Genomic DNA, 25,865 nt, shown 5'->3' with positions numbered 1-25,865 from the left:
TCTAAATCAAGCAATTTATGAAAAGAACAGTCCGTATAACATGCGAACGTGCACCAATGTTCACAGTACTTCGCTGCACGCATTGTGAATTCAAATCACGCGCGCTATGTTTTCACAACTAATATTAAAGATAATTTTGTGCGAGCATAAAACTATTTACAATATTTTTTTTGTTTATTTTTCAATACGTTATACCGTCATAAAAAAATAAAATTTAGGTTTGATTACTTTGTGCGGCACTAATGTCGTCTGCTCTATTATGAATTTACCTTTGTATACATGTTTGAATACTTGCAGGACCATGTGCTTCCGTCTTGGAGTTGTGTAACTCACCTAATTAGTAAAGGAAGGCTCGAAAACGCTGCCTTAATGAGCGGCTCACATTTCACGTAGTAGAGTCGGGACTCGGTAGAGCGTATTCACTTTTGTCTTTAACGCTGCCCACGCAAGTTCTCGATGCCAGCTGCCCAGCAGTTTGTGTCATCCCCACCTGTTGCTGAACACCGCCTTACTTCTACATGACATTAGGACAGAACCAACTCGAACGTTCCAAAATATTAGAAGCTGCCTTTAGCTTCACTGTGCTTACCGGATGAAAGGAACCAGCTCAGTCTGATGCGACGTCTGGAAGCCTGCTAATGACGGCATGCTGTACTGCCTCCGTTGGAAGCTGTCATGAAGGGTTCATATGATGGCGCCCGGCCGGATAAAGCACAGTCGCTGAAAGCCACACCCAATAAGTAAGGATGCATTTCCGTATTTAAACAACTTAATTGCGTTTCAGCACAGCTTTGATGTGTCGAATCCTTTCCGACACGTGTTTTGACAGGCTGACAGCGACCATGAGCAAATGGCAAATTGTGCTGAAAACTGTTCACTGGTCAGTCTGGACATCCGGACTGCTCTACGTTCTCGGCTGCTTCGTGGCATGCAAAACCAGTAAGCATTAGTAGCTCGCTGCTGAGCGATTCGTATTTTTCCTAGTCATACCAAGCGCGGCGCATTTAAAGTGTTTGACTTAAAGCGGCTTTACCGATTTTCTTGCTAACCCCGCAGATTCTACTTTGCCCGAGACGGCCCCCGACGAGTTTGTTGACGGCTCCTTTGGCATTTCGCGTGACAAGGTTAAGAGCAAGAGTTTTTCATTCCATTCATATTTTGTTTTCTTGTATGCTATTTTACCATTTGGTTTGTCCCGCCTCTGCAGGACACAGCCGATGAGGAGTGGTACCGTTACAGTACTGCGATTCGCAAGTTTTGGCTTTGGGTGTTAATACAGCCGCTGGTCAGCAACTGCCTCTTTAGGAAATTCCACGGCGTAAGTGTACCACTTCGGAATCTCTGCCGTTGGCACGTTCAAAACAATTCTTGAAAGAATTTCTTCAGGCACTTATGGAGTCGAGATGCTCTTTGCAGTTGTAATAGCTAATTGTTTCAGTTTCTTGATGGGAAAGCAACGGTACTAAATGAAACCAATAGGAACTTTTATTTTCGTCTCTGTTTGATGCAGTTGTCTCACTGTGAGGGTGCTTTTTTGTTAGATAAATACATAGGTCATAATGTTAGTGCATATTCTTTGGTGGAAGAATTTGGGAAGCATATCCACATGCACGATTTTTTTGCCATAACAACCTGTCGTTTCAGACCGTTTGTTCATTCTACTGCACTCTACTGCCCCAAGTGTATTTTACACAAATTTTCAGTTTCAGCAGCTACTGGGAGGGATGTAAACATTGTTGGGCAAACGTCTTTTTTTCGACAGGCGTGATGAAAACAGCATTATAACAGACGTCGCTGTCTTTGGTGCCTGTGTGCTTGCATCTAATTTCTCTTATTTCTTCTCTCTTTTCAATACAGTGGTTACCCACATTCTACGCTGCATACAGCACATTCTTTCTGCTCTACAATGTCGGCTGGTTGATAACTGCATCATTGTACGCCTTGTATATTGCCTTTTTCATCTCGGCAAGGTACAGAAACATCACGGCGTGCTACTTTCTTGGCCTTGCTGTCATCATTCATTCCGCCTATCCTGTTGTCACATTCCTGAAGGTATGTGACAGTATTATACTCTTTGCGGGACACAGCCTTGTTTTTTTCTTTGGGCATGAAACGCTGATAGTAACCTGGGCTTTGGCAAGGTAATGTTTGGAGAGGTGTGAGCCTTGCAGACATAGTCTTTGAATGCCCATCAATGTGCGACAACAAAATAATGAAGGTTTATTACAACATTAGGCGCACATCTTGATGAGTATGCTGTAATTGTATCCATGAAGGGCTGTAGGCTCACCTAATTTCAGCCAAATCCTTGCACACTGTTGTTCACTAGAATCCAAGTGTGGAACACTGGTGACCACCAGGTAATAAAGCAATCTTGTGCACCATTGGTGTTTAGGTACTCGGCACGACTTGGCTAGCTTCTTCTTTTTAAGTTGTGTGCAAAAAAGGACATGTAGACATGCAACCCCTCAAAAAATGGCTAAATTTTGTTATTGCATTCACATGTCGAACTTTCACATTTTCGTTAGGAGCATACCAAGAATAGGCTAAAAAATCTCCACCTTATCCAGTGATCAATGATGAAACTTTGCCCTCCCCTTGTTACTACTCTAAATTGCATTTAAGGCTTAAACTTTGCTGCTGGTTAATGATTTCTGTGAAACAAAATTGTATAAACTTGTCAGGACATTTTGGGCGCATTAAAGCACTCATGCTTACACAACAAGCAAATTAAAATACACAATAAGGGTAGTCATATCTAAGCTGCAATAAAACCTGAAGCTGTCTAGTTTAGCTACAATTTCCTGCTTTAGTTTTGCAAGCCTGACGTGGTGCATTCCTGCTCTTGATTTAGCACATCTCAGCTCGTTTTATTGTTTGCTCATTAAGGCACATAGTGCCTTGAATACAAGGCATATACAAATGCATATACATGACTGGAGGGTTTACCAACAAGGACAGCAAAAGCAAGCAGTGTTTATCTACTGCATTTCTATGGCACTTTGTTACTTCACATTTCGGACCTTACTATGGTCCTTGTTTCATTTTTTAAAGAACTCAAAATGAGGCACTGTTGCGTGCTTCTTTATAGTACTTGTTTTGGTTTATTGCGTGGACTGTTTCTTACATTTTGATATTTAAAAAGCTCTTCATCTCCCATGTGCACAGATTTGTGGAATAGTGGTTTGTAGCGGTATGTAGATACAGGAATAAATAAACTGAGCCAAAATAAATTTATTTTATGAAATGAAGGTAGTCACCTGTACCTGAGTGACAATAAAATTCTAAAATGTCAAGTAGGCTACACGCAAGCTATTGTTAACTGCATTGATTGTTGTACATTCATCTCATTGTGTATTGTCTGGGAAAACATTAATAGAGCCTGTAAAGATAGATGTAGTTCTCTGAAACTGCATTCTGTTGTGATGACATTGCTGGTAGATGCTTTAATCAGCATAAGCTGGCTTAGACGCATAGTGTATGCACTTCCATGCTCAAAATGTTTTGCTGTAATTTATCAAATTATTACCAGATGTGTTGTTCACAAAGGTATGAAATTTATTTCGGTCACTGAAGGGCATTATAGAGCAGATAGGCACAGCTGTAGGTACATACATTTTATGACCCACTGCGCTATCTTGGTGGCTGTGGTATCCAGCTCTGAAGCCAGAGTTGAAATTTTGGCCGTGCTAGGTCTGTTTCACTAGGCAAAGTGCAAACACACCTGAGTGCTATGCGATGTTGGTGCACATTAAAGAAACCCCTATTGGCAGAGATTAAACCGAAGCACTCCACTACAGTGTCTCTAATAGCCTATATGCAGCTTTGTGACGTGGTCGTACCATAATCTGTGGTACAAAAAGGGGGTGGAGGAGGAAGTTGTGGTTGGAAGTGGAAGCGAAAGAATTTTTGGTTGCGACGCCGAACATCACATAACCGCCATTGAAGTTAAACTTTAGCAAGATTCTGTCAGCCATCCAGGCAAAACAAAATTGCTTAAACTGTACAACTTGATCACCTGATGATTGTGTGACCACCTTGTGGAAAGTGCGTGCTAGAATGCAAACAGTGCACGAAAGGCTCAACCAATGGCTCTGCACAACAATGCGTGAGAATGTTGACCATAATGCCAATATATCATTGACAGCGTAATGTGCATGAACAGACGGCAAATTAAGACACTTCATGTGTACTCACTTCTGTTTCATTACTTGGCAGTATACGTGCTTAAGCCACAGCATGGGCTTGGGAGGAATTAATCGGAGATGAAAAATGTCTGTCATGCTAACGGTAGCTGTGGTGACAGCTTGTAACATGGCACTTACTATACTCACGGTAAGACCATGAAACAAGTTAACTCCACCTAAAATCTGCTTATCTTTTTGTTTTGTCTCTTTATTTTGGTCTCTTTTGTTGACCTCCTCTCTTGGCCTCGTGTGAACACGGAACTGTCTCTTGTTACAGTATCACCAGTCGTAAGATAAAAAAAAACTTAAGAGGTTAAAGGAAAGAAATGAAGGGAGGGACTGAGGCATGCATGGATTTAAGTGCTTGGGGAACTGAAAAAGTGCTCCAAGGAGCCCAACAGTTTCACGGAGAACATAGTGTTAGAACACCAGTCTTGCTTGAACCGGTGTTCATGATGGTGGTTCATTGCCTGTAAACATACCACTCATACCAGGCATGTCAGACAGAAAATGACAGTGCTGTACATGCTGTTCATGAGGCATTTCTCTTTCCTTTCACTTTTTTTTCCACTGCAGCCCGTTTATTTGTACCATGGAAGCGTGGAGACTTTCCTCACACAAGTGGGCCTTTCGTGGACAGCAGCTCGGTGTGTCAGCTTTGCAGTTGATGCCATATCAATGCCTGCCTCCCAAGGGTCCCCTAAGGTTGACTTGACGCTTGCCTATGTCCTCTACTTGCCGGCGCTGTTTACAGGACCGCTGCAGAACTACTCAGACTTTGCCGCACAGGTATGTCCTAGTACCGGTTTCTTGTTACCGAGTGGCTAGCATTTGAAACACAAGATGCTTGCATGTGACAAAATGTGTACAGCCTAGTCACTATGCTTTACTGCCAAAACAAATTAAGATTACTCTTATAAAATGACTCTAGACACCATTCCATTCAATTTCTTTTTTTTTTTTATTAAACCTTGACGCGCTGCAAGGGAGAGTGCTTCATTCATGCGGCAATAAGTTGGGAATGCAAGTTCATTGAAGAAAGGGTATACTTGAAGAAGATTGGGAGGTGACATGGGCCGACCCTTCCCCAGCCAAACACCGAGAAGGAACCGAATGTTCTCAGCATGGGCGGGGCTTGATGCAGGAGTTTATTCAGGATGTCACTTTGTGTGTTTGTGTTTTGTGGGGTTTAACGTCCCAAAACGACTCAGGCTATGAAAGACAACGTAGTGGGGGACTCTGAAAAATTGTGACCACCTGGGGTTCTTTAACATGTACTGACATCGCACAGCACATGGGCGCCTTGCTTTTCGCCTCCATTGAAAAGTGGCTGCCAAGGCCAGGACTCAATCCCGCATCCTTGGGCGCAGTAATCGAGCGCTGTAACCACTGCACCACACCGGCGGGAGTGATGTCACTTTGTGTTCTTTTAGCTGCACCAGTGATGTCAGGGATAATGCTGATACTACATACTCTTCTGTGTCTCTCTTGGTATTTCTTTGCCAGCGAAAATACATTCGTTGCTAAGAAATTTAGAGCTAGGAGTGTAGCTTTTATACCTGAATGCAACGTAAGCACAGTTGTAATGTGGGGGTTGACACTGCAAGTGCCAAGCAGGGGAAACAAAAGGACTTGAATATAATATTAAGGTACGTTTTGCAGGTATCAAATGAAAACAAGAAAAAAAATTGTCAGAACATTAGTGAAACTTGATACTGTAGCAAGAGCAAAAACGCAGAAAACTACAGCCATAAGGGTCATAAGACCAATGTGGCTCGGTTGGCTGTGGTGCACACAAAGTTACATGACGGCTGAGTCGGCTTTCAATAATTATCTTCTACTCCCTGCGGTGTTGGCATGGAGTGGGTGTATTTTTCTACTTCGGCAGATGCTGGTTTTTCACCGCAGTTGATCTCATCAGTAGCAGAACTTTGCCCTGGTTCTGCCAATGCCATCAAAACGCCCAGAATTAAGCCCATTGCGATGTGCACGCTTTTCTATCTCACTTGGCTAACGCTGCTGTTCACACATGACGCATGGTGACACATGCATGAGCTCTAACATGGCTCACCAAGCCTGTACACCATGCCTCCTTTTCACCTTTTTGTCAGCATCTAGATGTACTTATAATGACCGGAGCAACTTGGCAGGCTGCCATGTTCACGAGAGAGCCGGCGTAGAACTGAGGAATGAGCTAATATTAGCAAACATTTCAAAATAGATTTTAATGAATTAGTCACTGTGCCTGGTCTACTCTTGTAGCTAGAAGTGGAACAGGGGAAGTAGTGGGGTGGGGCAGTCCGGTGGGAGCTTGCAGAACCCACAGAAGCGGTGAAAGTGGGCAAAGGGTGGGTGAGCACTTCTTGAGGCTGGAAGTGGTGTAGTATTAAAATAATTAGGTGGGTGGGTGGTGCCTTTCAACTGCGTCTTTGAATTTTCTTTTGCTGTCACTTTCTTGTTCTGCTTCTGTGTGGGCTTCTAGTGGCAGGTGCAACTTTGTGAGGATAAAGTATGGCTGGTGCATAATTAATGGTGCTTATTTATGGTGAAGGTTGACGTGAATGGATGGATGGATGGATGGATTGATGGTTTTGCTGAGCAAGTTGGGCAATGCTCTACTGAGTGAAGCATGGTAGGGAGGCAGCTGATGCTTACAGAGGGTATAATCTTCATTCTCTGAGACTTCACCTATATGTTGCCATTTTTGCCAGATGTCACTGAATAGTACTGCTATTGTGGTGAATGTATTTGAATTGAACCCAATGAGTGAGGCCGCAGTGTACAGGAGTCTGGGTAGAAGTCTATAAACAAAAGTACCTCGAAGAAAGCAAAAACCCACCTATCTTGCTTCCGAATGTGGTTTTTCTCCAGGTCCTTAAACCCCCTAGTAGATTTGGACGTGTTTGGCACAGGCCGTCTGTTATTTCTAGCTCTTGACAAGCCGAGGTTGTCATGTAGTTTGTGGCACTGTGTGTCCAGTTTGCAGCGAGTAAACCCTGTTCAATAAAAATTTTATTTGAGCTGACAGGTGCTGGTATGAGCAGTAAAAGTGGAAAAAAAAAAAGTGCAATTTCACACACAAAAAAGTGCTTATGTTGTTGGAGTTCTTGCTAAGGTACTCCTTGCTTTATTCCATTCACTGCCCAGATAGCAAAACCAAAGGTAGCGTGGTCATCTCAAGGGGTCCTTCGTCCTGCTGTACAGCTTGGGCTGTGCACTGCATACTTCTTTCTCCTGGAAGCCCTCCTACACTGGTTCTACAGGTGAGTTCATCCCTGACGATAATGGGAGGTACGTACAATATAGAACCTCTTTATGACAATTGCAGATATTCATCCGTGTCCCTTTCTAGCAGCGTGTTGCGTGTTGACATCACGTTCGACAGTTCTGTGCTGCATATCTCTCGGCTGTGGTAGGGTCAGAATTAAGTAGAACGTTGCTCTGAGGTTTGTCTGGATGTTTTGAACAAACAAACCCAGTGCTTTGATCAATTATCGCAGATAGTGTATGCAAAATACAACAGCGATGCACACTTCGTAAAGCCGACCTCGTCACCCTCTATGCTGACCCGTCAAGCCCTGGATATGACGTACCAACAAGGACGGCATCCACTGGTCCTTTCAGAATGACAGTTTTAGGGTGGGCACAGACTACTGATTGTGTCACTGGCTCACTGCATACTTTTCTCTTCCCCTTTTCGCATACATAGAGTTCCTGCTCAGAGTCTGTGTGTTATATCAGAGTGTTCTGTGTGCTGTGCCTTTCCTACGGCATTCCTTCCGCACACGCACTTTTTCGCGCTGTTCTGAAGTTCAGCAGTTCAGGAGTTATGGTACAGAGAAAATGACAGAATGCTGTCGGCACAAGTTGCCAAAAAATTGTGCATTAAAGCATATCCGGCTGCAATGCACTGGATTTCCACATACAGTAGACGCATGGTTGGGGGTCTGTGGGAGGCACTTTGTTCTGGATGACTATGTCCATGACCCATGGCTACTGGAGGCAAAGAACTTCACTGCTAAACCTCGGCTGAAGCCATGCACACTGCTGAAGCTTTTTGTTCCCAGCGGGCTGGTGAGTGCAACTCCAGCAAGCGTTAGTTGGCAATTTGTGTTCAAGGGCTTTAGATCAGGGTTTTTTGTAGCTGTTCACGTCGTGGCGTCATCATACATATTCACACATGCAGCGCTCGTGTAGTGGAAGCGTGTTTTCAGTTTATATGGCATCATCATGGCAGATACATGCATTTTAAGGTGAAAGCCTTTAATGCCTCATCATTGTCAGCAGGAGCTGTCGGCAGAGGCCTCGAGATAAACGCTGGTAAGGAAAGCAAGAGAGTCACTTTTCTGGATTTTTCCTGGCATTTACACTCGATCTTCAGATAAACACCAAAATTAGCAGATTAAATAACAGGGTGTGGGCAAATTGCTCACCTGAACAATATTTTTTTCAGCTTTGAGGTTGAGAAAGCTCTATAGCTTTCCTCTGTAGCTATGTGGCTGCACTTGAGTGAATGCTGAAGTGTATTTACTCTCCTAGTATGATTAATAGTGCGGGAGACACTTTATCTGTGCAGTTCTGTTTTTGTTTGGATGCCATACTATTGTATCTCAAAGTACGCTGCCCCTAGAACTCTTAGGTTCAAGCAGATTCTGGGAAAATCTGCAAGCTGCCTTGGTAACAACTTCTGGGACTTCTCTGTAGCATACATTATCTGCAGTGTTGACATTTGCCACGCACAATCTGCTCAAGCACTTACGTACTTGTAGTTCACTCATTGTGCACTGAGCAGGCACTACAGCGAAGACACAACACAAACAAGCAGCACGAACTATTGGTCCAATCTTGGTACTGTGTTGGCAATGTTGGCCCACCAGAGGACCAATGCGATGTCAATGCTGTACCAATATTTGTACAGCTGTGCTGCTTTGGCCTGCAGTGATTGCAGTGCAGAGAAATGGCATTTGTGCACACTCTCAAAAGTGTGAGCTGTCGATGAAAAAACGGTCACAAAGTGCACCGTAATAAGAACACGATATGCATCACTCCCTACCAGCGCTGCAAAGTCGAGGGCGAAGCTCTGGAGAGTCTTCTGTCATTCTTGATTCACTGTGCCGAGGCTTGTCGCCGTGTTGTCCATGTGTTGGGCCAGTCTTTCCCAATGGGCGCAGACAACGGGGTCCTTTCACTTGGAGCATGGTTGCCAACTTTCTGATTGTAACAACGAATAATGTGTCAAGGAACTCCAAACTGAAGCTTTCACAGCGACTCGAGTGCTCGCTTTGTAGCGAAAGCTACGCTGCGCTAGGTTTTCAAGCTGTCGACATGGCACCGTATTGCTGTGTTACCGTAGCACCGTGTTACCGTGGCATCATGGAAGAGGAAGAAGAAAAAGAAGAAAGAAACGAAGAAGAAGAAGAAGTAGAGGTTAAAGAAGAGAAAGAAGAAGAAGAAAAATGAGTAAAACAAAAAGGAGAAGAAGCAGAGAAAAATAAGAAGAAAAAGAAGTAGAAGTAAACGAAGAAGACAGATAACTCGTTAGTTGGTAGAGGCGAATGACAACAGCGAGTTTCTAAGACAGAAGGTTCAATGACAAGAGGCAAGGGGTACTCATACATGAAGTGATTCCCTTATGGCATAAATAAAGCTGAAACCATAGGGTAAACTGCTATGCGCAAAAGCCATGTCTTTACTTTGAAGCTGAACCTAAGCATAGCCATGCAGGTTGCTTTCACTTAACTCCAGGTTTAACCACAAGCTAAGCCACAGCTAATTTTTTTCTCTCTCTCTTTGCAGACAGATCAGCCACTCAGCCCAACTAACGCGAGATGGAGGAATAAGAAAGAAAATCTCTCTAAAGGCAGGGTCAGGATGTATGCATATGACATACTCCACGCCTTCTGCCAAACGCAGAAGAGGAAGGAGAATTTGGCTTGTGGAGGCTAGATGGCCAGGTACGAGAGGGAAAAACCTCTGAGAGGGAATGGAACTAGAGGGACATGGGAATTGTTGACTGCGATGGATGTAACCACTCTAATAATAAGGGGTGTATGAATACTGAAACTTTTCAATATGAATAGAGTATGAATGTGGCAAAAAATTGTCTTTGAATATTGGATATGTGATCAGTGAAAAAAAAAAGAAAAATTAAATTTGACAAACATTGTTCATCTTGTTTTGTTCAGAATTCACGTGTTGTTTGAAAATAAATTTAAAATAAAATTGCACGAAAGTGTATCACCTGGTAAAAAATTTATTATAAATTAGACAGTATTCCATATACTGGTCAGGCAGTTGTATAAGGAGCACCTGCATTAAACTGGATGGAGCTGTTATACTGCTGCTGAATGAAGTAAACTCATTAATTCCACCTTCAAAGGACCAGAAAAAATATCCCATTTATAGAATGGGTCTGAAAAAAACTGCGAAAAAATGTTTGCTTGACAGTAATCTTATCTCATGAACGCCTTCATGGTGTGTGTCTGCGTTCGAAATGAAACCGAAGTGTGAACGTTTTTTATTTTGAGGATGCTTCTCTGCAGTCTATGCAGTAATGCATTGTGGTGAAGCCCCCAGTGCACTAAAATAGCAGTGAATTCAAAAAATCATTTGTATATTCGGTAATTTTTGTACATCTGGAAATTTCGAATATCAGTTTTTCGAATAAGAATACGAATCGAACATATTCTATTCGTATTTGAATATTCGCACATCTCTAATAATTAGTCTTTTAAAGAAATGTTTGTGGCCACACAATCAAGGGCGAAGCCTCACAGTCACCGACAAAGTGGCCCTTTAACGTGGTAGCTATGGAGCTGATTACTGTAATCTTTGTCCCTGCGTGTTGTGGTTCATGGTTAAGCACCCCTCGTTTTCTTACGTGTGATGTGATGCACCAATGAGCCACCAGCAATGCTAGCCTCTTGGAACAGCCAACAGATGGCAGTGGCAACCTGGAATGTGCGCTTTTTGTGGGCAATTAAAAAAATTTGAACTGTTCATCATATGGTGCAGTATTCATGGCTGCTGCACAGCATGAATCAATGACATGATGATTCAACTGAAACAGTTTTGTTACGGGGATGGCTAAGCATCGTTAAGGATGAGCATTAGGATCAGAGGATTACATAATAATATCCGCCTATTGCTGCCTCGCATAAAAATCGCCACAACACACTCTGTCGGCCGCATGCAGGCAAAGTACCTTGTGATCTGTGAAGGGGCGGTGATGGCTTCAGGAGAATTGTCACTGTTATGTTCTGTGTGCGGTGTAGTGACCACTGGTTACCCATGACACAATGAAAGTGTTGGTTTGCACCATCAGTGACACTACAAAATTTCAGTGGCATAGTATGCTGCAGTTCAAACATGGTATTGGCACGATCGTAATAACGAGCATACGAGCATAGAAAGGTGGGCTTGTTGATACGAATTCCTCTTACCTCTTTTCTTCAAAAATAATCGCATATAGTTGCGCATGCATTTGATGCCACAATGTAGCACATTAGTGCTTTCTGAATGAAACGGTGTTTTTTTTTTTTTTTTTTCTCACATGCTATGTTTGTGGGCCTTTGAAAAGAAAGTTGCATTGTCACCGGGCATTTTTCAATTGTTTTCGTTTTCATCAATGCTTTTCCTTTTCTTTCTTTTTCCAGCATTGCAATTCACACACGGTAAATGCTTATTTTATGTACTCCAAACCGGGTTTGAAAAGTTTCTGGAGTTCAAAGTTGCAATCTACATGAAACTGTGCCTCACACTGGACGCCCTACGTTTCAACATCTACTTTTATTGCAGCAACAGCAAATTTTCAAACTTTGCGCTTAATTTTCAAATTAAGTGTCTCGGGCCAACTCAGTGATGCACAACTTTAACATTGCTGCTGTCCATAGTGCACCTAAGAGCTATTTCTTCGCTCTAAAGAGAAAGTTACCTTTTTAGTTTTACTATTTCTTTAGTATAGTAGCTTGTGAAGAACTATGCTTATTAACTAAGTGGGCATATACAATGGTACACACCGATAATTCAAATTATTGTCTTTGTCAAAGTGTTCCTCAATATTTTAACAGACAAGTGCAGTTTTCGCATTACACGTACATTAAAGAACCCAGGTGATCAAAATTACCGGAGCCCACTACAGTGTTCCCATAGCCTGAGTCGCTTTGGGACGTTAAACCCCACAAACCAAACTAAACCGAACCGAACACAGTGGGTCATAAAACGGATGTTTTGAACTCTGCCCAGTAACAAGCTTCATCTACTCAGATGACACTACACATTGCTGTTGGTGATTGTGCAAGTGTAATTAGTGACTGCAAGTGTTCGTGCCACGCTAGGTTCTCTTATCTCACCCACAGCACTACCTGTGGCTACTTTCAGAAAGAATAAAGACACTTGCTTTGAACTTTTGTTTTCAAAATGGGTAGTGCAAGGGCTAATGCCTACCAACGTTGCTGCTGCTGCTTTTTTTTCGACATCATAGTCTCAGGTGCTGATTATGGACTTGTCCTGTGGGTGACTACTGTTCTGCTGAAGAACAAACCTGTCATAATTATTTGGTCCCACCGACGGAACAGGAGCACTGGAGCCAAATATTCATAGCTGGGAAATAATGTATTAGTGACCTATATTTTGGTATTTGATTGTTCTTGATTGCCTAAGATTTCAGTTATCCATCTGGCAGAAGCTTGCAGTGTAAAAAAAAGAGGTCGCAGGAAATGTCTCGAAATCCTTTAATCAGAGTTCATCAGCACTTCAGATAACATCAGCGGATATTATCAGTGCGGTTTTCTTTTTACTTGTTGTACAGTTCGGCCTTGGCATACTACCCTGACCTTGTGGAAGAGATGGACGATTCCAGCCTCTTGGGTCTAGGGATCTGCCTGACGGTGCTGTTCTTCCTTAAGTACCGAATACTCTACGGCCTCGGTTCATCAATGGCCGGTCTGGAGGGCCTTGACCTGCCTCCACCGCCCAAGTGTGTGAGCCGGATTCATCTCTGCTCTTATCTCTGGAGGTGGGTCACAGGGACTGAACCCTTTCTCTCGAGGAGGCAACATCAAAGAGCTGCACATCCTTCCTTTCTTTGTAATCGACAGTCATGTTCAAGTTTAGTTGTCTGTAAAAAAAAACTGGATTCTATGGCCCTTTCTGGGTGCATTGATGTTTGTTTGTCAGTAAAAGATGCATTTATTGCGCTCGAAATTGCATTTCAGAAAGTTCCATTCTGCTTGATTCAAACTCATCACTTGTGCAAGCTCTATGATCATTCCTGCTTGCTGTGATAGTGATAAGGCAAAGTAGTTTTGTAGTGTCATTTGGCTGGCATGTAGTATTGGTTGAACCTCGATATAACAAAGTCTAACTTGCAGCTGAATATTTCATTAAATCGCGAATTTCGTTACTTCAAGGTTTCCATGTTCTAGCTGCCCAAATAAACTACAAGGTTAGTGGAATACCGCTGGTAGATGGGTACTTGTAAATTACGAATTCAGGAAATAAGCAAGAAATTCTACAATAATAGTGCTAGCAAACTAACAAGGGTACTAGATGTTTTGTACATTAGGAGGATAATGGGCGATAGCAAACGAATGCGACCGCATCATTGTTTTGTTTTTATTATGTGAGCAAAGAGAGAGTGCATCACCCATGCTGGCACGGCTACTTTTGTGCGGCAATTGTTCAGGCCTCACGTGCATGTACCCTATTTACACGCATAATGAACCTGCCTTTTGCATTTGCAGTCAACAAATTAAAAAAAAGAAGCGTTTGTCGTTAGCGCGTCCCTACCTTGCGTGCCGTCGCAGTATAGTGTATATCTTCGCAGCGCGCCAACAAATTAAAAGAAGAAATGCTTGTCGTTAGCGCGTCCCTACCTTGCGCGCCGTCGCAGTATAGTGTATATCTTTGCAGGGCGCCAAGATTACGTGCAGCGAAAACTTCACTGTGTGCGTTACCTCCAGTGATGGGGTGACTGGGGGAGGGTTGGCAAACTTGGCAGAGTGCCAGCAGCCTACACAGGAGTGTGGGTGGTGGCTTGCTGGGCTGGTGCGGTTGCTCAGTGCCTTCCAAGGATGGGCCTTTGCCTTCTTTTATGTCTTTTTAAGCCTTATGCTGAATGCTTGTCCACGTCTCACAACTTTTGCTTTTAGGTAGGTTGTAAATAGTCCAGAGGGCGGTCAGTAGTATGCCATACTTGCTTACCGAGTCTCACACTCTTTTTGCCCTTCTTTCGGTCTTTCAGAACATTGCGCTCAGCGTCCAATGCTTCCTTTTTCATTCGCTTTGTCTTCTGCAACATTTGTGTCACCTTCTGACAAAAATGTAAGAGTTTGGTTTGCCATTTCCCACTGGAAATCTTATGAGCTTAGAAGACCAAGGGAACGTCGTAACAGACAAACAAAACAAAAGAAAAAAAAAATTATGGCCGATTTGCAAAGTTAATTAAATGCGAAGTAGGTGCGTTAGCGCTGCTTATCCCTGCTATACCTTTCCATCGCTTGCAGTCGCGCAGCCGTTGTCCTGGAATTTCTACCACACGCTTGTTTCTCTTCGCTTCGGCATTCGTTTTACAAAGGCGCTCAGTGTCTAGAGCAGTTTCCTGAGCACGCTTGGCATGTTTCCTCATTCTTTGTGCTTCTATATTCTTGCACCATTTAGGTGCAATATCACAATCAGTAGACTCACGATCCCGCTGCCGTCATAACCGTCGTACTTCAGTACGTCGAGCACGACGAACCTGCGCCGCAGTGCCAGACACCCGGCTTTATTCATTGCGACGCGCAGCAAATGCATGGCGCAGCCGCGTCCTCAGCTTTCCTTACACCACCTTCAGAAATGAGCGAAAACAGGCACAATGTACAGCCTTTGTCAAAAGTTTAGAGCTTAGAGGGTTTAAGTGTCTCGTTTTTCGCTGGAGGCGAAAAGCGGTCGCCGAGGCCGTGATTCAATCCTGCGTTTTAAGGTTGGCTCTCAGTGATCAGGTGTAATTGTTATAACTGATATTGTGTTGTGACTGCATTGTTATGAGCAATTTATTTTGCCATAGAGCACATGGTTATGCTTATGGTGCCACTGCGGTCCATCTTTGTTTCTTTCTTTTTTTTATTGTTCTAATCAGTGTTTTACAGGTGGCTATGACTATATGTATTATTTGCTGGAATATTCTACAAAACAGTGAAAGCAAAGTGGTACAGCATTAGTGGTGCAATGTGGCGTTATAACATGCACAGTTATATCTACAGCAGTTAAATCTCAACCACGCAATCATGCACGTTGATCTCCGCAGGTTATTTTTCTAAACTATTTTTTGCAGGCATTTCGACCGAGGGCTCTACCTCTGGATACAAAGGTGAGAGCAATTCTTGTGTGCTTACTTTCAAGGGCAGGATTGTAGCGAATAACTCGATGAATTTGGTAAAAATTTTCTATTTATATTTTATAACTAAGGTCATGATCTGTTTTATGTGAAAAATTATAGTGTAATATGTTGTAAAAATTTAGGGACTAAACTGTTTTGTTGTACAACTTGGAAATGAGCATAAAAAAGATATATCTGTACCGAATGTGGTTCCATTTCACTCCTAAATAAGCAAAATAGGTTTAGTTAATATGGCACTCCGCCCTTTAAACGTTGTGCGTTGTTCTGAAGAATGGATACCATTCTTCTTAACTCGATCGCAATAAAACAGTGCCTACCTGGAACTGACCAACATTTGTAACTGGCATATATTTATGCAATGCATTATGTTTGTAAAGTTGCTTTATTGGCATCCTGTTTTGCCGCTTTGGTGGATCTTTGAGTCTTGTCTATGAAAAAAAGTTGATGGCTGCTGTAAAAAGAGATGGTGCTGGAATTCACATGAGAGAGCTGTTGAGTGCCGCAGCAAACGAGCTAAAAGCTGGCCAGTTAACCTGCTACTTTGGGGCTGAATTCAACCACTGTTCTGTCACCCTTGAATTATTCGCTGAAAAGTGCAGAATAAACTAGCAGTTACAAGTTATTTTGACAAATGGCTGAGATAGTATACCCAGGGTTCTCCTCGAAAATATTTAGAGGTGGACATTTGAGGATCGGTATGGAGGCAGGAGGGGGGGGGGGGGGGGGGAGGGGTGCGGCTTTCTAAACCAAATAACGACACACAAGACGTCTCAAAAAACAAAAAGAACACAGATAGTCGTGCAGCTTTTCTTTATGGACCCATTTCCAGCACGTGGCACTGCACCAGATTGTTTGTTGACTTTGTTTATGCGTCAGTGTCTAGCTAGCACTAGAGTGCATGAGGTTTACATTGGCCTTGCCTGAACGCAGAATGTTCAATAGCACCAGATCATGGTGAAAAACTGAACGTTTTGAAAGCATAACTATGCCGCATAAGTAGGCGCTGTGCTAGTGGTAGTATTGCACAAAAAGGAAAATGTCGCTTTTCAGAAACACAAACAGTAAGAAAAAAAAAATTCAAGTGAAAGAAGAAAGCGGCGACCACATTGCGAATACAGTAAATATTCGAATTACCTGAAAGTTCGAATTATCGAATGGTTCTTAAACATTACCGAAAACCGCTTGCATCGCAGAAATTTTACTTGATGAATGCCTGGAACATATGGTTGTTTATACATTTGAGATGAAAGTTAAGTGACAGCAATGATTTTTTATGGCCTCGTCAAGCGCTTTTGTTTCACGCACACTGTCAAGGAGTTGAGGAATTATTCCAAAATCGCAAGTTCCACCGCTCCCATTTCGTAATGCAGCGCAGTAGCAGTGGAGCCTCGTTACAAACAGCCCCAAGATGATTCATTGCAGTGTGTGCAGAAAACCATAAGTACACCGTATAATTTTATGCATCATGCCACTTGACAGTATGAGAAAGCATCATCCTCTTCCGACAAAAAAGCAAGAGATTTGGTGGGGAAGCACGAATTGAACGCAGGTCTCAGCATAGCAGGTTTGACTATGGAATGAAGACTTGTGGAAGATTTAACTTCAGTTTCAGAATGAGAGCCGCGGAATAGCTGCTCTTCCCATGCTGTTCCAAGAATAGACACCAGGAAAAGAAATAAATGGCCCATATTTACAATTAATATCAGAGCACTGAAACATTTGTCTCAGTTGCTCTCTGAGGGAGAGAGTACATAAAAGAATATTGCTTTGTCTGTCATCTTGGTTGCTGCCTTGTAATAAGGGGAAGTATTGTCGATCCCAATATATGAAGTTATTGCTTATATCGAACGGTTTGAATATTGTCTTGAAATCTTCATATTATGGAGGACATTTAAAGGGCTCCTGAAATGCTACTTGGGTAAAATACTTACGCAGGCATTTCATAGAGGTGGTCTTTGTGAGTATTCGAGTCAGATTTGTAAGGTTAGCGCCGAGCTGCTAATTTGAAAATAGTTATAAAAGGTGGCGACCACTTGCAGCAGATTTGGGCGACACATCACCGTGTGCAAGCCTCCCCACTGATGTTAGTGAAGCTGCTAAACGAACCTGCTCATTGGACGGTCTAAGTTAGGCGAGTGGGACATGGCGTAGTGAGGCGCCGTCGCGACTCGTTTTTCTTTTTTTTTTGCGCACTGGCGTGCGCTGGGTTCAGGGAGAGGAGGAGCATGATTTTCGATCACCTTATGTTTGATGCTAATGAAGCTAGCCTAAAAATTTTTGACGCCACAGAGAGGGTAGATGGGATACCTATAGCTAGTGCCTGATTTAAATTATGTAGTCTGTGCTCGTTTGATTATCAATCCCTTTAATTGTGCCTCCGATATTTCTCACACACTCTTATTAGCATACAGTCCTAAGCTACCATGCTATCTAGCGGCTGACGGCAAATGACCACCAGCCAGCATAGATAAAGCCTTGCTTCAACTAAACCATACAAACTTGCCCGCGTGGCCTGCAGGTAGCGTGCCTGACTCAGCTTTTGAGAGCTCTGCTTATCCCAACCTCCCACCTCGAATTTGTGGTATCATATGGTCGCGTTATGTCATGCAACCCATTGGCGAATCAGTGCTTGGCCATGTCATCTGCCAGAACCAAGCCCGCGGTTTTTCGTTCACAGTGTTGACGATGCCAGATTTTGTGCAGAAAGGACCTTTAATGCTGTCACGTTAAAAGTATAACAGGGTTCGCATTTATCACCTTCATAGCCGAGTCACTTTTGAGCATTAAACCCTGCAAACCAAGCCATTTTGCGATCCGCTTTGATCTCGATATGTGTGGTTTTGACTGCAATAGCAACCAGTCTGAATGAAAGGAGGGACATTTAGAAAGAGAATAATATGCAGAGGCATGTGCAAGGAACCTTAGCACTCTTGTTGTAAGCATTCAGGCTACGTCCTCACCTTGAGGAACCGCACGAACGCATTCTTATCCTTGCAAGGGGCCTACAGTGGGCACAATGATGGTCGAGAATGCCTTGATCAGACATCGTTCAGTTGTCCAGATCTGCCAGTGTTGTTAAGAGGGACTGCTTTGTAGCGTCAACTTCACCAGTTATTTTGCCCATATCCAGCATAACAGTGCCTTTGCCGGCTTGAAATTGGAGCTTGCACTGCACTCCATCGTGTGTACTCGTATTCATACACTAATAGGCCATTGTGACAAAAACATAAATAACCTGCTACATTGACTGCAGGGACAAACAATGAAAATTTTTAACACAAATATTAACAACAGGATGAAATGCAACGATTAAAGACTATAGACACCTAATTTTCGGGTTCGTGTTTTATCATTTGTAATGATGCCTAGGACATTGCTGTACACGGATCACCACACCACATTCGTCTACGACTGCTGGATAATTTATAATCAAATTTCTTTTCTCGCCTGTTTTGGCTTCAACAGCTGAGCAATGGCTGTGACGTCACAGTCAAGTCTAGATCACGCGAAAGATGAAGATACAGCGATATAATGATTGCTGTGTCATTTGAATTCACTACAATGATAAAGCCAGCCTGCCTGAAGAACAAGAATCACTACAGGTGAAGAATGAGTGATTATATCACTGTTTTTTCATGCCACGCATAAAGACATGATTGTGACGTCACAGCCATCTCTCGGCTGTTGAAACCGAATATGGTGAGAAACTAAAATTCAATGATAAATTATTTATCGGTTGTATAGGCAAAAACTGCGCGCATATTGATATGCAGGAATGAGTTACACATCATTAACAAGAAGAAAAATGCCACCAAAATTTGGTGTCTATAGTCCTTTTGGTGTCTATAGGCCATTTCCACGTGCGAAATCAGGGGGTAGACGAGCCGTACGTGAAAGTGCTGGAAGATATATATAGTGGCTGCACAGCAATCATAGTTCTGCATAAAGAAAGTAACAAAATTCCCATAAAGAAAGGTGTTAGGCAAGGAGACACAATCTCCCCAGTACTATTCACAGCTTGTTTAGAGGAATTATTCCGAGACTTGGAATGGGAGCAGTTAGGGATAGGGGTAGATGGAGAATACCTCAGTAATCTGCGATTTGCGGATGACATTGCCTTGCTAAGCAACTCGGGGGATGAACTGCAAATAATGATTGATGACCCAGACAGTAAAAACCACCAGAAGAATAAGGTAATGTTCAACAGCCTCGGGAAGTAACAGCTGTCTGCCGTAAGTAGCGAAGCACTGGAAGTGGTAGGCAAATATGTCTATTCAGGACAGCTAGTAACCGCAGACCCAGGCCATAAAAGGGAAATAACTAGGAGATTAGGATGGAGCACATTTGGCAAGCACTCGCAGATCAAGCTAGCAGCTTACCGGTATCGCTCAAGAGGAAAGTAATAACAGTTGCATCTTACCTATACTCACTTGAAAAGCTGAAACATGGAGGCTAACGAAACGGGTTCTGCTTAAGTTCAGGGCAACACAGGGAATTATGGAACGGAAAATGGTAGCTTTGACGTTAAGAGACAGGAAGCGTGTAGAGTGGGTCAGAGAAATACCCCGAGTTAACGACATTCTAGTGGAATTCAAGAAGAAGAAATGGGCATGGACAGAGTATGTAGTTCGAAGAGAGGATAACCGATGGTCGCTTAGGGCGACAAATTGAATTCCAAGAGAAGGAAAGCGTAGCAGGAGGTGTAAGAAAGTGAGGTGCATGGGCGGATGAGGTTAAGAACTTCGCAGGGGTCAAGTGAATGCAGTAACATGAAAATTTGAGCTAGTTGGTTCACCTTCATTACTTTTACCGGCGCTGCCAGAAAAAAGGGCAGGAAAAGTAGAAAGGTAGGCTTGAAAATCAATATGCAGAAGACTAAGGTAATGTTCAACAGCCTCGGGAAGGAACAGCAGTTTACATTAGGAAGCGAAATACTGGAAGTAGTAGGCGAATATGTCTACTTAGGACAGGTAGTAACCGCAGATCCGGACCATGAAAAGGAAATAAGAAGAATAAGATTGGGATGGAGTGCATTTGGCAAGCACTCGCAGATTATGACTAGCAGCTTACCGGTATCGCTCAAGAGGAAAGTATACAACAGTTGCATCTTGCCTGTACTCACCTATAGGGCTGAAACGTGGAGGCTAACCAAGAGAGTTCTACTTAAGTTGAGGACAACCCAGATGGCTATGGAACGAAAAATGGTAGGGGTAACATTAAGAGATAAAAAGCGTGCAGAGTGGGTCAGAGAAATAACTGAAGTTACCGACATTCTAGTAGAAATTAAGAAGAAGAAATGGACATGGGCAGGACATGTAGTGCGAAGAGAGGATAACCGATGGTCGCTGAGGGTAACAAACTGGATTCCAAGGGAAGGAAAGCGTAGCAGGGGGCGGCAGAAAGTTAGGTGGGCGGATGAGATTAAGAACTTCGCAGGGGTCAAGTGGATGCAGCTAGCACAGAACCGGGTTAAGTGGAGAAATATGGGAGAGGCCTTCGCCCTGCAGTGGGTATAATCAGGCTGATGATGATGATGATGAGTCCTTTAATGCGACCTTTATCTCTTGCATTGAAGGAATTGTTGAAAACCCTTTGCTGCCACAGTAGGAGAAATAGTGTGTTTTCACTTGAGCGTGCAGTATGAACAGTGCTGATTGCAAATATTTTGGTGCCACCTTTAAATCAGAGGAGAACTCACCGTTCACTGGTGTTTGGCAAACAGAAGTAGATGCACCACAGAGTGCTGCAGGTTTTGGGGCATTCGGCAAAGTGACACATCTGGTTCCTAAATGCAACATAGTCACATAGGACAGCTGCTAGAAAGTCTTGTCAGATGCTTGAGCCTGCTGCTTGAGGCAGGCCTAAGCCAAGCCTAAGCTTTACTCTCTTCCATGATTTGTATCTGAGGGTAGCAGCTTTGAAGGAACATTGATGAATCATTCCTAGTGGACAGCATAGAGATAAATCTGTACACTAGCATTATTATGCATCACTGTTAAATATCTTTTATGTATGGTGCTCCTCTGTTTGTTCTCTACTGTAAATCTCACTAATGCGACCAGTTTTGGTTATAGCTTGACATGCTTGCTTACATCGTCTATGCACAGCTTTCTTGCATAACATATTGAAGTGGAGCATTCTTCATCTTCACTGTGCGCTGATCTCGAGCACGTGTTTCTGCAAGACGAGGAAGCTGATATGAAACACCGTTGAAATGGTGCCCGGATGCCTGTTTTCGGAAGCCGAGTGCCATTATGTGCTCTTCACACTACGCAGGCCATTTCCACATGCAACAAAATTCTGGACTGAGCACAATAATCTGTGCCTTTTTTCAAAGATCTGTGTGTACTCATGAATTATATTAGACTACAGATTGTCATATTGTCACGTTGGAAAAAAGGCATGTGAAGGCCGCAGAGCCGGTAACACAGAGAGCCGCTGTTGGCTTAGTCTAGGGACGTCCGGTCCGAGCGCGAGACGGGAACTTCGTTGTCTTCTGCTTCTCTTCATTGTCCTCTTCACACTGACATCAATATTAAACTTCTTCAACCTTTTTTGGCTTGTATGGCAAATGCTGGCGATGTAGAAGGTTACTTTTTGTTGTGTGACATGCATAAACAGTGTACTATCAAAATTATGTCTGCTTGCAAAGCTACTATGTACCCCGTCACGATGCTGAGCCGGCAGCTGTATCAAAGAATAGCAATAAATTAGAGCGTACTAACTGCATTGATGACAGCGCAAGGCATTTTAATTAGGTTTAATTTACTTAATTAAGTTAAATTGAGCATGTGCGCCCTCCTGCAGATACATATACAGGCCCATAGCGGCCCGTGGTGGCTGGTCACTGGAGCACCGCCTGATGGGCGCGGCGGCCAGCTTTGCCTTTGTCTGCTCCTGGCACGGCATGGACAAGGCCGTGGTGGTGTGGTGCACTCTGAACTTTCTCGGAATCTTGGCCGAGCTCCTGACGGAACTCGCCAGGAAGCAGGAGACCTGGCAGAGCATTGAGGTTCGCTCGTTTCTCTTCCCGTTTTGCCATCGTAGTCGATCTCTCTGAGTACCTCACTTAAAAGGTCGGTCTACCATGAGAGACCGTTAGAAAAAAAAATGTCACCTTGTAGATTTTTGGCAATGGTGATACATGTGAATGAGAAATGGGTGTTTTTCTTGTAAAGTCATAAATTTTGAATTAGCTTTGGTAACGAGTCTGGACATGATGGGGGCATGTAACTGTTTTCTGTATTCTAACTTTGCTGCTGGGCTGGTAAGCAGTATGAAGTGAACATTCTGCATTTTATCGTTAGAACTGAGCACTGTCTAGGCTTGCTTTTCTTGAACAAACCTTCGTTAAATCACTTTTTTTTCTCTTCTAATTACCATTGCGTCTTGTCCAGCTTAAGTCAGATTTTTCGTCTTTACTTGTGTGTTGAATAGGTGAACAGCTACTATACTAGCAGCAGTGCTACCGTTAGCATGCATTTACCAGTTCATAACAGCTGTTAAAGTAAGGAGGCACCAAGAAGGCCTGTTTACATTGCAGTAGTAACGACTGTACATGGATAAAAGTTCTTCAAATCAAAGATGATTCACCACTTGTAAAAACACTGCAGTGTGCTGTATGGAACAAAGGCTGATTTAATCATTACTAAATAATTTAGGGTAAATGACATAAACTTCTTGTAAAAACTGTAAATTCGTTTATGAGAAAGGAAAGGCCTGGTATCTGTCACAATTCTCAATGGACACCCAAGCCATATCCTAAGGGAAGGATGGAATGTGGCAATGAAAATCAGTGTGAATTTCCCAGTTTAAAATTATTGATCATTGATTGCCAGCAGACGAAGCTGTTAACCTATTTCCTCCTTGGCCCTGAGAATTTACGAAAAGAATTGTGTCACCATTGCGCATTTGGGAACAGGGTTGCTTTTTGTGGAGACACTTTTCGATTATTTGTGGACAAAAATTAGACCCTTGCGAGAATGGTTTCATATGGTTGGTTTCAAGTCGAGACTAGTGTTTGAATGGGAAGTCCACGATTGTATTAAATGCGAAGAATCTGTTTTTCTGGAATAGAAAAAGTGCAAATGTGCAGCAGTCATCACAATCCTGTTTCAGATGTTTAATGTCGCCTGCGGCGTTACAAAGTTTTGTCGTGAATTCGATCATGAACATTAGAATCAGTGGATTTTGGTTGCATCTTAACTGATTACACTTTTATCTTCGACAGAAAAATTGTACAGCTTTAAAAGAGGTGATGCAATGGATGTATTTTAACTGCAAAATATCTTAATGCTTGACTACGACACATGCCTGTGCCCCCGCATTTAGTTAGACGAGCAGCGATGCAGAGCGCACCAATCAAAACGATGGAATCCTCCAGTTGACCCGCAGGCCGCAAAGTGATCTTAAAACACCCTTCCACCCATGCCCACATGCAGGCTGAAAATGTGTGATTCATACACTTGCAAATCTGGCCTAAAAACGGTCATAACAAAGCCTTAAATAGTTGTCAGTTGTATATCTGCCTTGTCTACATTCTAAGTCCTTAAACTGGCAACTTCTCATCCACTACAGGGTTAATATTACAGTGCGACCATCCTTGTCCTCCTTCATAGCTGCACTTGTTTCTTTTTTTCTTTTTAAGTTTGTCATTGGGATAAACGCTGCCACTGTTAACACTATCTAGCTTTTAGTAATCAAGTTTAAATAAGGATTGTATTCTAACTGACCCGGTCATGTAGACGGGTTTAATTTTTTGTCATTGCTTCAGATATGCATGTTCTTTGTTCACGATTCAGGTCACGCGCATTGCTAATGACTGTTCATTCTTTCAGAAAACTTTCTTCACCGGAATGCGGTTACGGTTCCTCAGGGCTCTCATCTCGGCACCACACTTTCTCTTCTCCATGTTCTCGTGTATGTTCTTCCTCAGCAATGTGGAGATTGGACTTATCTTCCTTAGGAGAATAATACTTGGTAAGAAATATTGTTTCGCTTCTTGAATGCAACCTTGGCACGGCAGTTCGCTAGTTCACAATGCTTCTTACTGCACTCGAAGATTGTTATAGCGAAATCGTAATGTGAAATTCGTAATGTAAAACCTAATCAGAAGTGCATGCAAGAGTAGCTTGATTTACTCAGGGAAGCAATGACAACTCTAGCGATCCTTACTGCAGAATGGAGAAAGCAATATAACGAGCTTGGTATATCAAATACTGTGTAATGCTTATCTTAGTTTGTTATATCGAGCTTTTACAGTACCCCTGTGGGCCGCAAATATATCTGCTGCATTCTTCTGACTTGTGAAGGAGGGCTAGCCAACAGCACGTGAGACTCTCTGAGAGTGCTGAACATTCTGAGCAGCTGTCATGGCCAGTAAGTCTAAACTTATGCTGACTTCTGTCTGAAGACCAGGCACGCTAGTGTTACCAATCTTAGACAGGGCTTGTGCATGAAAGCATGTGCGGGGTGCACACATTTTGATACAGCTACATGTTTCTGTGCCATAAGCATGAAATTTGTTGGATTTGTACCAAGCTGCACCAAAATGTCCTAAGAAACCACAAAAATTTGCCATACACAGGGACGACTTTCTGCAGCTGTGATATTGCCAGTCGCAACGTTTTAGACACTGCAACGCGTGTCACTGTCATTTTAATTAGTTGTATTTTGAGATGGCGTTACGCCATTCTAATACCCACTCATAGTTGTCTCTCTTGCATCCACGTGCTTCCTACACTCTGAGTACGCTGAACCGTCATGGTTTGAGGATGCTTCGCCGCCGGGGTCACAGCTCGTGTGGTACATGAAGCATCTTTATAACGGAAAGGGATCGTTTGTAAGGATTGGCACCACTGCTACTGTGTTACGCTGCAAAAAAGGCCCTTGTGGTACTTGTGATTTTGGAGCAATACTTCAACACTGTGTTTTAGGCGCTGCATGCTTTTAATGGGTGTAGCTCTAGCTTTTTATGCGGCTCTTGGAAGTTTTTGGTATTTTGCTGGACCATTCATGTGCAACAAGGTTGTTCTTATGCTGCGTCTCGTCGATAGACGCACTTTCCCGTCATCAGATAGTGTAGGCTATGGCTTCTGTATTAGTGCTAAGGTAGTACATGTGAAATTTATTTCAGGCGTCAGCAGGTCAGGAAACACCCAGCAGCATTGAATTCCATAATGCCACAGTGGAGCCCAAGACTGCCAAAATAAACATTTATGGATGCTGGAATGTTGAAGTACTATAAAGTGTGCTCTTTGCACGAAATATACGTATAACCTATTAGCCCGAGTAATTGC

The 25,865-nt window shown here is 43.0% G+C and overlaps 1 protein-coding gene across 1 annotated transcript in view; it reads left to right on the top strand.

Annotated features, from left to right (window-relative positions):
• Nucleotides 1-328: 328 nt before the first annotated feature.
• The window catches only part of LOC146175794 (protein-cysteine N-palmitoyltransferase HHAT-like), a 30,575-nt gene continuing 5,038 nt past the window's right edge, over nucleotides 329-25,865 (top strand). The window contains exons 1-11 of the mRNA XM_084582155.1: nucleotides 329-740; nucleotides 830-939; nucleotides 1,057-1,124; nucleotides 1,208-1,318; nucleotides 1,858-2,052; nucleotides 4,764-4,976; nucleotides 7,335-7,450; nucleotides 12,997-13,203; nucleotides 15,502-15,537; nucleotides 22,375-22,579; nucleotides 24,405-24,546. Coding sequence (XP_084438281.1) covers nucleotides 676-740; nucleotides 830-939; nucleotides 1,057-1,124; nucleotides 1,208-1,318; nucleotides 1,858-2,052; nucleotides 4,764-4,976; nucleotides 7,335-7,450; nucleotides 12,997-13,203; nucleotides 15,502-15,537; nucleotides 22,375-22,579; nucleotides 24,405-24,546 — 1,468 coding nt within the window. The 5' untranslated portion in view covers nucleotides 329-675. The remainder of the gene's footprint in view (nucleotides 741-829; nucleotides 940-1,056; nucleotides 1,125-1,207; nucleotides 1,319-1,857; nucleotides 2,053-4,763; nucleotides 4,977-7,334; nucleotides 7,451-12,996; nucleotides 13,204-15,501; nucleotides 15,538-22,374; nucleotides 22,580-24,404; nucleotides 24,547-25,865) is intronic.

Source organism: Amblyomma maculatum, chromosome 10, assembly GCF_055883805.1.
Source record: "Amblyomma maculatum isolate TAMU_Amacu chromosome 10, ASM5588380v1, whole genome shotgun sequence".
Classification (NCBI taxonomy): Eukaryota; Metazoa; Arthropoda; class Arachnida; order Ixodida; family Ixodidae; genus Amblyomma; species Amblyomma maculatum.
Note: the sequence above shows the minus strand (reverse complement) of the source record. Positions and strands in the feature narration are given on the sequence as shown.